Source organism: Giraffa tippelskirchi, chromosome 14 (genome assembly GCF_054371585.1).
Source record: "Giraffa tippelskirchi isolate mGirTip1 chromosome 14, T2T-mGirTip1v1.2.pri, whole genome shotgun sequence".
Lineage (NCBI taxonomy): Eukaryota > Metazoa > Chordata > Mammalia > Artiodactyla > Giraffidae > Giraffa > Giraffa tippelskirchi.
The window spans coordinates 22,047,455-22,059,621 of record NC_137288.1 but is presented as its reverse complement, the minus strand read 5'-3'; the positions used below and the strand labels follow the sequence as shown (position 1 = coordinate 22,059,621).

General features: G+C 45.5%; 1 protein-coding gene across 6 annotated transcripts in view; it reads right to left on the bottom strand.

Moving 5' to 3' along the window:
• RTTN (rotatin) overlaps nt 1-11,394 on the bottom strand; it is a 109,381-nt gene extending 97,987 nt beyond the window's left edge. For 2 of the 6 annotated variants that reach the window (XM_081562669.1, XM_081562672.1), the window contains exons 1-6: nt 11,342-11,394; nt 10,848-11,035; nt 7,821-7,910; nt 5,721-5,814; nt 4,248-4,362; nt 3,158-3,308 (exon numbers count right to left, since the gene is read on the bottom strand). In XM_081562669.1, coding sequence (XP_081418795.1) covers nt 3,158-3,308; nt 4,248-4,362; nt 5,721-5,814; nt 7,821-7,824 — 364 coding nt within the window. In that variant the 5' untranslated portion in view covers nt 7,825-7,910; nt 10,848-11,035; nt 11,342-11,394. Of the gene's footprint in view, nt 1-3,157; nt 3,309-4,247; nt 4,363-5,720; nt 5,815-7,820; nt 7,911-9,827; nt 10,006-10,847; nt 11,036-11,341 lie in introns of all 6 variants that reach the window. The other 4 variants (XM_081562671.1, XM_081562673.1, XM_081562667.1 and 1 more) reach the window with 3 other exon arrangements.
• Nucleotides 11,395-12,167: the final 773 nt, after the last annotated feature.

The window sequence follows — 12,167 nt, the reverse complement described above, 5'->3', positions numbered from 1 at the left end:
GTGAATGAAGTTCTGACATATGCTGCAACACGGATGAACCTTGAAAACACTAAACTAAATGAAATAAGCCAGACAAGTATTGTACGATCCCACTTAGATGAAGAACCTAGACAGAAAATAGATTAGAGATTACCAGGGGCTGCAGAGGGAAGGGGAAATGGGGATTCTGCTATGCTTACAGAGTCTCCGTTTAGGATGATGAAAAAGGTCTGGAAACCCATGATGGTGATGAGGGCACAACAGCATGAATGCAATTAATGCACCGAACTGCATGTTTATAATGGCATATTTTATGTTATGTGTATTTTATCGTAATTTTTAAAAAGAATTAGATAAAATAAAGACATTTGCGGAGGGAGGAACAATAACAACTCTCCAGGAGCTTCTCACTGCACTTTAAAGAAAATACAAAGTCGTACTGACAGCTGCAGGTCCCGTTACCCCCTGCCCCAGGCCACCTCCCGGACCTCGTGCCTTCCCCTCCTGCACCTCCACCCGGTTAACCACACTCACTCACACCAGCCTGACCTCTGCTCCTCGAGCATGTCGCCCTCGTTCCTGAGGCCTCTGGCCTCCCTGAATTCTCCTCCTGCAGCTCTTCACGTGGAGGTTCCTGCTCACCGTCAGGCCACCTCCTCCCGGAGGCCCTCCCGGACCATCCTACCTAGGTGACCCGTGTCCTGGGTCAGGTTCTGTCACAGCACCCTTCCTGTCCCCTTCGGGCACTTCCGACCTGAATGCTCCTTTGTTTGCGGCCTGTACCAGCCTTCCGCAGCATAAGCTCAGACAGCTGGGGGCCTCCCCTGCTCAGTTCAGTGTTTCGCCCCCTCGAGCTGTGGTCCCCAACCTTTCTGGCACTAGGAGCCGGTCTCGTGGGAGACAGTTTTTCCAGGGACGGGAGGCCACAGGTGGATGGCTGGCTTTGGGATGAGTCGAGCACATTACACGTGCTGTGTGCTTCACTTCTAACCTAGTGTCGCCGTTGATCTGACAAGAGGTACAGGTCCACCACCCGGAGGTTGAGGACCCCTGCCCGCAAGCACTGGTTGGCACAGAATAGGTGATAAACATTTATTTAATAGATGAACAAGTCTTCTGATTTATCCACTACTCTAACCAACCAAATTGAACTTAACTCTTTTTCTGAGGAAATATGGGGTACCCGCAACCTCTCAAGAATGTTACTGAGGAAACTCCATGCCCCCTGAGGTCCATAATAAAGCTAATATAAAGCGTAAGCATTCAAGTAGCACAGGATCAGTGATGCTCTCAACAAAATAGGGCTTAACTATGAAGCATGACAAGTCACTGTAATTAAACATTGGACTTTCAATGCATACCGCGTAAGAACACAGAAACCCTAAACGTAAGTGCGAGTGTGATGAGCCCAGCCCAGTGCTCCTCTTGGCCATTAGGTGGCGCTCTTTCCCTGAGAAGTCGGGCGCTACTACCAAATTAACAGAAAACACGGCCTACACAAGTTGCGTTAAAATAGTTTCTGTAAAATACAGACACGTATTTTTCAAGCCGAACAATTTCTTAACACAATGTATAACTTGCTAAAATGCCCAAAGCCCCACATGATCAGCTGGACTTACAATCCCGGTCCTTAGTTCCTGTCACCACTGCATGCACGGGAGAAAACACCGTGCAGCTGTCTCGTGTCAGAACAGGGGACGCGGGGCCTTCCCTGGTGGTCCAGGAATCGCCTGGCAATGCAGGTGGCGTGGGGTCCCTCCCTGGTCGGGTAATTAAGATCTCACGTGCCGGGGTGAAACTAACCTAGTGTCCCGCAAGTACTGAGCCCACAAGCCACAAGGAGAGCATCCACATGCTGTGACAGAAGATCCCAAGGTCCCACATGAGGCAGGAAGACCACGCGTGCTACAACGACAGCCGGACACAGCCAAACAAACAAGCCAACAGAAGTACAACCACGACCAGACACAGCCAAACAAACAAGCAAACAGAAGTACAACCACAACAGGACACAGCCAAACAAACAAGCAAACAAGTACAACTACGACCGGACACAGCCAAACAAACAAGCCAACAGAAGTACAACCACGACCGGACACAGCCAAACAAACAAGCCAACAGAAGTACAACCACGACCGGACACAGCCAAACAAACAAGCCAACAGAAGTACAACCACGACCGGACACAGCCAAACAAACAAGCCAACAGAAGTACAACCACGACCGGACACAGCCAAACAAACAAGCCAACAGAAGTACAACCACAACAGGACACAGCCAAACAAACAAGCAAACAAGTACAACTACGACCGGACACAGCCAAACAAACAAGTAAACAGAAATACAACCACGACCGGACACAGCCAAACAAACAAGTAAACAGAAATACAACCACGACCGGACACAGCCAAACAAACAAGCAAACAGAAGTACAACTACGACCGGACACAGCCAAACAAACAAGCCAACAGAAGTACAACCACGACAGGACACAGCCAAACAAACAAGCAAACAAGTACAACTACGACCGGACACAGCCAAACAAACAAGCCAACAGAAGTACAACTACGACCGGACATAGCCAAACAAACAAGCCAACAGAAGTACAACTACGACCGGACACAGCCAAACAAACAAGCCAACAGAAGTACAACCACGACAGGACACAGCCAAACAAACAAGCAAACAAGTACAACTACGACCGGACACAGCCAAACAAACAAGTAAACAGAAATACAACTACGACAGGACACAGCCAAACAAACAAGCAAACAGAAGTACAACTACGACCGGACACAGCCAAACAAACAAGTAAACAGAAATACAACTACGACCGGACACAGCCAAACAAACAAGCAAACAGAAGTACAACTACGACCGGACACAGCCAAACAAACAAGCAAACAGAAGTACAACCAAGACCAGACACAGCCAAACAAACAAATTAAAAAAAAAAAGTTGATGAGTTCATTCTGTTTAAAGAAAAAAAAGAGGATGGACTCATGAGTGCTTCTGTCATTAACACAGTTTTCAAAGATTATGATTTGATTACGCCTCAGGAATGGGGCGTCTCCACTGTGGAAATGTACACACAGTAAGCCAGACAGTAAGTACAATGGGCAGTTCCCGGAAGATCTACAAACACCACCAGTGCACAAGGAATAAACAAACGAAATACCTTGTTTATTAGAGGAAAAACTTGGATCTCTGTGGAAATTGAGTCTGTTTCTTAAATACGTGCACAGCTGCTGCAAGCAGGACACTGACTGTAATGCCAGACGATGTTTTCCATCTCCTCCAAAGGCCAGTTTCAACAGAGATAAAAGGTTCTGAAATGAATAGTGATGAAAACAATCAAGGGTGCTCGACTTCAAAGAAGGACGTGGAGCTTACACAAGGTTAAATGAACAATCAAAGGAGTCTCGATAAGGTGCCAAATATTTGTAAGAGAGAAGCAGCAGAAACGGGTAAAAATGACTTAGCGTAATGCTGGAAGACAGGTCAAAGATCCAATTTAAAGGGAACAGTCAGCCTTTCTCATATCTGAACTGTCAGTTGAGTACCTATCCCAAAGAACACAGGAAACAGTCCCTATTCAAGACATTGTTACATAGTATTTTTTTTTGAAGTACAGCAAGCCTTTTTCATATCAAACAGCTAAATCATTTGGCATGTTTTGATGATTAACAGCTGTTCCTCTGCTATCACTCGGAGCTGGGACAGCATGTATTCACAGCTGCCACTCACCAGCACCCATCTCAGCCTGGTGACCACGGAGCAAGGGTGTCGGGCCTGACCGGACGCTGTGGACACACTGCAGCCCAGTGCAGGCTCCAGTGTCTCTGCTGCACACGCGTGCAGCAGGCTGCAGCGCCAAGACAGCCACACCGCTCGCCTCTGCCGTTTCCACAGCAGCCAGCACCGTGCGTTAGACACCTACATGCTCAGAGTGATTGAGTCTTACTGATCAGACTGGTCATAGCTGCCCAACCCCGTGGCCCACGTCTGTTCTCCCCTTTAAGTGATCCATCAATGGTAAGGTCAAGGTGGTCAAACTGCACTGAGTGTGTCAAATGAGACCACTTCCTATCAGGAGGACAACCTCTGTCCAAGTAAGTTAGAGAATAATGGGTCTGAAAAGCCAGATAGTTCATTATCTAAACATGAGAGTGTAAATTTCCCTCCCAAGGACTCCTACTTTGCACAATGTGTTTCACTGCAAAAAGTCCCCTATTTCGAAATCTAAAACAATTACAGAGGAAACGCACCTGAACAATTTTTGGCCTTTGAAGGAATATCTCAGCCGGAAAATCTTGCATGATAACGTCTTTCAACAGTTCACAGGTGTTCCAGATTACAGTGTGGTTACTACTTCTTAAAGAGCTGCAAAATATACAAAATACAGTATTTATTTTTAAAAAGCGTATACCCATAACAGACTCTAAGGAACCAGGCAGCATAATGACCCTATCAGAACCCTTCAGGTCTCGGCCGACACATCGTCCCCTGGGAAACCTTCCCAGCTCTCCTCCCTAACCAATGAGCAAGCCCAGGGGAGGTGTTCTTTCACGTGCCCAGAATTTGTGCTGTGGTTACTGCCTGTCGACTTCGCAGCCCCCTGGACCCTCCTCAAGAGCAGGGACTTAACGGTGCCCACCACTGTATGCCCAGAGACTATCACAACGCCATGAAATGAGATCAATGAAATCTGCTAAATCAATCAGGGTATAAGAGGAAATCACAGTAGATACAGAATTAAATTCTAGGCATCAGATTCCTTACTGCTCTTCCCTACTTGGGGGTAATCAAGCTGGTATTCCTCTCGTGTCGCATGGAGATGACAACACCTCTCAACTTCTCTGACAGCACTTGCCTCCCCAGCAAGATGGTAGTTGTTCACCTCTCACCCCAAGAAACCAAACCCACTCTCAGTCCAGCTCCAGTCCACCATTCACCACCCACATGCGCCCCCTAGAGGCTATATCTCCTCCTCAGCAACCAACTCAGAACTGACAGCTCAATGCCACCCCCGCCCCAACCCCAGCTGCATGCAACCTCTTCAGCATGTTGTTCCAAGAGAACTCACTGCTGGCCTGGAAGGGCCATCATCGGAAGTCACTTAGTAGCATCCCTGTTGGGCCCGAATTCTAGAAGCTGGTCTTTATTTCTCAGACCCTCACCAAAACAAGGCAGACAACACATTTGGTATGGCATTCACTGAAATTAAGTTTTAGCAAAAAGTGAAACTAGACTTTAAAACACTCTCCAAGCTTCTAGATATCATCTCTCTATTTTGAGGAGTAATGACCAAATAAAATCCATTACATAAAATCAGATCAGAGGTCCCCAACCTTCTCCTAACAGAGTCCATGTTTTGAAATATATTGTCTACTAAAAAGACTGCATTTTATGATTAATTGCTCCATTTTTATTCACCAAGGGCCTAAGCAATGGCCAGCTAATCCTGTTGATAAGAGATGACTCACGTCACCAAAGAGTGCACAGGATTCCAAGCACAAAAAGGAAACTTGATGAGAAGCCTGATTAAAGGCAAAGGGGAATTTTCTGGCTTGCTTTTTGGAATACTGAAAATCATTCATATATTCATTCCCATTACTACCAACCACAGCCACTTTTAGAATCTTTTTTTTTTCCTGATGAAAATGTATAGTAATAACTCTCAGACTTCATGGCTACAATTACCAGAAGCCAAAACACCTGCCATACATCGGGCACAGTACCTTTCATTAGATGAGAGAACATGTCTGTCAGCTGCGGTCAGGGGGAGCCAGGGGAAAGTAGAAAACTTCAAACACTTCGCGGTCGGATTTGCTGCTAATGGAAAAGCAAAACATAAGGCAGCGAAGCAGGCAATGTGGACAGATTCACAACGTTCCAAGGAACGCTTTGCCTTCAAAACAAGTCCCCAAATAAAGTTATAGCTCACAGTTCCCTGAAGTATGTCAAGAAGATCAGCTGCAAATTTGTCTCCTCAAAGAATAAATAACAGATCTCTTTTCACAATTTAAACAGAACTCCTATTATATTTAGAAGGGCATTAAACACAAACCAATATTGAACATTTATAGTATCAATTAAATTTTTTATTCTACCACGTGGCTAACCAGAACAGAGACCTTAAACAAAAAAGAAACTGGTATTTGGAGATTTCTAACTGTAGAAACTAAAAATGATATAAACGTAATCATACACTGTATTCAGTAAGTCAAGTTCAAATACCATAAATAGTGTTCGATATTTTGACGGTTACTCTGAGGACGACTTGAAGACCATAAGGTTAAAGATCAAATATCAGTGCTCAAACAAGATTAAAAGAAATCCGAGCAACTGAATGCAATTTTATACTACCCTCCTTCAAATTATTTTTGAACAGATCTTCTAGCGTACAAGTTAAGGTGGCAACACATAAGCCCTTCCAAATGGCAAATAGACTTTCTGCCACATGCTTTGAAAAGAGCATGGGATTGCTAAATTCAGGTAATGGTATTATTAAATTCCCAGAGCACAGTTGCTTCCTTCACAAGTGTTAACATGAACGCAGGGTTTACCGTCTAAGGGAAAAGCAAGGGTTGGGAGGGACATAAAGATGTGTCTAAAGGAAGCCACACCATCAATCCACAAACTACAACTCACATAAAAATGCGTCACCATCTCAATCTTCCTGGATGCATTCAACAGCTCAAATACCCACCCTTCCCAGCCCTGGAGACACTCTGTTCAGATGTCTCTGGTTGTCATTACATTAAGCCTCTCAGCCACAAACACAAAGAACTACCGTATCAAACCTAACAAAACTTTTACAGAAAGGAAAGGTCAAGTATTTTAACAGCTGAGCAAGTTTTCTGCTCTTACGCTGTACTTTACCGGAGAATTTCTACGAAATCTTTTCTGTAACAGAGGGCTTCCAAACTGAGTTGCTCTGAATACTTGATGTCCACAAAAATATCAGTGGAAAGTTGAACTTTTCATTTCAACTTCACAGGCAATAAAACATAAAGTTCGTGCTCACTTAACTGTGCCCTAACCGTGTCATCTACTACAAAGATTTTATCCTTTTCTAAGTCCCAAGGTCCTCACTAGTAAAATGGGGTTATTAAGAGTATCAATCTGGGGCTCCATGAAGATTCACTCATTCGTTCAAAAAATACGTACTGAACACCTAGTACATTTCTGGCACTGTTCCCCACACCCACACCGGGTGAAGCAGTACTTGTAGCTGCCATTAAGCTTACAATCAGTGAGACAAACAAGACGTAAATAAACACACAATTAAATAAACACATGTAAGAAGAAAACCAAAGACAGAGAAAAAGCGATCATTGGCTAGAGTCCTCAGGAAGGTCTCTTTGAGGAGGTGGCATGTGAGCAGAGACCAGACACAGGAAGACCTGGATGAGATTCCCGGGAGAGGCTCTAAACCAGAACTCGTAGGTCAACTGGGTGTTGGGATAAACACAAAAGGAGCAACAAACGTGATCCAGAGTCTCTGGCTCGCGTCACTGGATGGACAGTCCTGCTGGGTGAGCTGGAGACTTCACGAGGTGATGTGCCCAGGGCACAGCTCAGCCCCTGACAGAGGCTCCCCACTCAACAAGCACCAAGGGCCTCGGCCACCATCACCACATCGCCATGGCGGCTCAAAGGCAGTAAGAACAACAAAGCTGGACCCTTTAGACCACCTTAATCTAATCTGAGGAAATAAACAGTTTGGTGCTGAAACATTTAAGTCTGACCACAATATGTCTTCTGGACAATGAGGAAAAGTACATTATGTTCCAATTTCCCAGGTCAACAGTATCTACTTCACCACAGACACTCACCCATAGGTCTTGAAAGTATGTCTGTCTGCTGCAAAGTACTTTTGTCTTGAGGAAAATAGCCTGTTAAGATTTCAGGTTGTTGCAGCAATTCTGAAAAGAAAATAGATGTTACTGGTGCATTACTTGCCGAAAGTGAAACTTGCCCTTTTCAAATATTAACAGTTTAAGTTTCTGGATCATTTTAAAAACTAGAAAAAAAAAAATGCAGTTATGTTTCTCTAAATAATCTGTCATCCTGAAGAGGAAAAAAAATGTGACTGCTGAGTCAATTTCAAACTAAGGGATTTTCTTCTTTTACTGTTAAGTAATTGCAATTATTTCTCAGAATGAAAACATGTACAATGTACATACAGAATTTGCTAAGAGGTATTAATTCAAGGACTGTTCACCTCTGCTTCTTAGTCCATCTCTCTCCTCTTTTACTCTACATAGTTCCCGATCACTTCAATTTTCATTCATGTTTTTTAAGAAAAAAGTTGCCAAAGCAAGTGTCAGGCACTACCTTTCAGTAACTCTGACAGTCCCCTACCATACGTGATTGCATATTCAGCACTTCAGTTGTAGTGAGACTGAGAATGAAGAAAAGGCTGAAGCTCAACTTGGCAATTTTCCATTTGCAGTCTCATGCCAGTGCTCCTCAGACTGATACAGATAAATTAGCCCACGACCATTCCGCTAATCTCACCTGCAGGAACTAGGTTGAAAATTCATGATATAAGATTATACTTTCTTTGTCATGCCTTACAAAGAAATTCTAAAATACACTGTTAAAAATCACAATCACACAAGAATTCAGTAAATGGCAGCTGCTATTGTTATTTCCTGTTGCGAGCGGGACCAAGGGTCACAGCAGTGACAGCAGAGAAAAATCAAGTCTAACAGATTAAATGAGCAAAAACACATTTTTTATACTTCTACTTAAATTTTATACTCAAGAGTATGAAAATCTTAGACTTCTCATAAATTTCAAGAGCATTTGCTTTTCTTCAAATCAATTTAAATACTTTCCATGAGCAAGGAACTACTGGACATCAAATAGGGGTTCTGGGCTTAATAAACACTGGGCTCTATGCTAAGTACTGTCTCACTTAATCCTCACAAAAATCTTGTAAGATGTTCTCGTTTACTGTACCAACTTCTGGAGAAGAAAACAAAGCCTGGAGGGACTGGGGCCCTTAGCCAAGACCACCCAACTATGGCAGACCTGGGACGTAAATCCATGTCTCTTTGACTCTGATTTTAGCAGGTATACTAAATGTGTAGCTCATTTTGATTGTATCCCATAACAAAATCATGAGTAGGGCAGATATTATCACTATATGAAGAACACAATCCCAAAATGAAAGTACAAAACATTTAAAACAATGCCTGGCACATAGTAATGAGTGCTCAATGAATATTTCTTGTTATTGTTTAAAAAATAATTGGCCAAAGTAGTCTCACAAAAAGAAAGTCACTTGCATCTTTTTATGCCCCTCAACCAAAAAGGCAAAATTACACAACTGTCCTCCTCTCTATAATGATGGTGGTGGTAGTTGCTCAGTCGGGTCTGACTCTTTGCAACCCCATGGACTGTAGCCCACCAGGCTCCTCTGTCCATGGGATTCTCCAGACAAGAATACTGGAGTGGGTTGCCATTTCCTTCACCAGAATATCTTCCAACCCAGAGTACTGAACCTGGGTCTCCTGCACTGCAGGCAGATTCTTTACCATATGACCTACAGGCAAGTCCCTGTATAATGTTAGAGGAGGAGAATTATGGTCAAATTCATACAAGTTAACATAAGAAAAGTACGTTGTGGGATGGGGGAGTGGGGAAGGGTTTAGAATCCCATAGACAGAGGAGCCTGGGGTGCTATAGTCCATGGGGTCACAAAGAGTTGGACGTGACTGAGCAACTAACACTGCCACAACCAAGGTCCCTTTCCTTGGCATTAACCATTAGAACCAATATATTAACAGAATGATTGATTGATTGACTTCGTCAGATTGATTTCAGAGAGTTACCAGTTTGACTGGTCTGGTAAGACGAAGAATACATTTCAGGAACTTCTGAAGGAAGACTAAAAAGTCCATCCAGAATGCCATCAATTTCAGCCTGCAGATTCGGCTCCACGTTTGGGCGAAGTTTAGATAAGAATTCGACTGCACCTAGATCAACCAAGTGCTGCACTGCTGGAGGATACTGCAACCAGAAAGGAGAGTTTTGAGAAAAACTACGAATATCAAAATCTCTATCGACTTTATGTTGCAGAAACTAAAACACGAAATTATTTTTGGCATATCAGGTGTTCCTTTTTTAAAACATAAAACTTGCAGTGATGTACATGAGACATAGATTTATACAGACATATATAAAATACTTGGTAACACTGACGAGAGAAAAGCCCAGACAATGAACACTAGAAATGCACATTATCAATTCCTACTTTTATCTATTAAACTGATTACTTCTCTCCACTGACACTGGCCCTATCGTTTCCTACCTCCAACTACTCACAGGATGCCAAGGGAATAAGTACTCCCCACAACCGCATGCAATTTAAAGTTTAGAAACCTTAAACCAGCACTTAGGTATCTGACCCTGAACACGCGCTACTCTCAAGACAGAAAAAGAATCTGAAAACCAGATATGGGGAGAAAAAAACAAAGCAACACTTGTGCTGTCTATCATCGTGATCTGTAACATCATCTTTCATGCATTCTCTTTTATACAAAAGTACCTCTAATTTTTAACATGTAAACAACAGACCTTCAGGGAAACCAGCATGACAAATATTAACCTCCCAAGATGATGTCAAAAAAAGAGGGGGCATCCCTGAATTCAGAAACTGTGTTAACTTCAGAGCACATGAGAGACACTGTGAGGTTCAACATCACAAATAAGAGAAAAGGAGGAACATTATATACCCTGATGAATTAAAATTCAACATCTCCAATTGTGGTTCTTTTTTTCTTAATAAATTTTCAACAGACGCTCCAATCAAGCGACTACAGAACACTTGCGTATTTCGAAGGGATGCTAACCTTAACCAATCTGCTCAGCAGACCCAGGACCTCGTCCTTCATTGGGACGGACGGGAAATTGAACCATTCCAGCAAGTGGAGAAACAGCAGCCTGTGCGGAGCCAGGTCCGCGCCGCAGACCAAGCTGTGCTCGAGCTTGCAGAGAATACTCCTGAGCGCGCGCTCCCGGATCTCGGCCAGCGGGTGACCTGTCAAAGCAGCACAGCACACGTCTGTTTCCCGACCCCGAGAGCCGCCCGCCGAGGATGCACCCCAACGCTTTCCCTGCCCACGCCGGGGGCGGGAGCGGGCTGAAGAGGCAAAGGAACAAGCCGGTTCCGTCTACACGCGCAGGCCGCGGGGGCACCCGCGACGCGAACGCCGGGGGTCCGACGTGGGTCCCCGGGGGGCTGCCCCGGCCGCCACGGGAAGCCGTCGCCGGGGGGGCCTGGCCATTCTCCGCAGGCGGCCGCCTCAGCCGGGCGGCCCGGGCGCAGGGGGACGCGGACGGTTACCGAGTTTCCGGATGAGCCCCGTCAGGACCATCTCGTCTCGTCTCCACCCGCTCGGCCGCCGCCGGAGAATTAAACCGCCGCGCCACCGCGTCCGGCCACAATTACGGTCCCCCCGAGAAACCCGGCCGCTCGGAAGGCGGGTTCCGCACCTTGTGCGCGAAGGACCCAACGAGTGAGAGGCATACTCCGTGAGCTGTTCCCGGCCCCCGCGCCACCAGGAGAGCGTATACAGTCTCCACGGTTACTAGTATGCGGTTCCTAGACGGCGGTCTCCATCATAAGCACTGGACAGAAAGAGGGGGCAACCGGGGCGATGAACGGGCTTTGCCGCCGTGCATCTCGGGAGTTGTAGTCTTGGCGCTTCAGTGCGCCCTTCCCGGAACTCCGGGCCCGCCCCCGCGCCCGCCTGCCCGGGGTTCCGGCCTGCCCGCGCGGGCTGCGGCGCGGGTTCTGCAGAAGCTCAACCCAGTCCTGCGTCCTGCCTTCGCGAGGGGCTGGCTCAGCACCCCGCCAGTCTGAATTCTCACCTCCCAGAGAATTCCAGCTCACTTACCAGTTAGAATGCAGGCTCCTGTTAGGATTACCCACCCCACCCCACCCCTACCTGCCTCCCTCCCGTGACTAAACGACCCAATCTCTTTAACTACGGGATGTAACACATTCAGGTTGAATGTAACCCATCAAGTCAAGGTTCAGAGTAAACAAGTGGAAAAAGACGTGAGTGCGGCTGAAGGGAAGTGCATAGGAGAGAAGGGGGCTGTATAAAGAAAAGGGCTGAGGAGGGGTTTGAGTTCTTTTTCGGATGCCACTGAAGTTGACTGCTGCA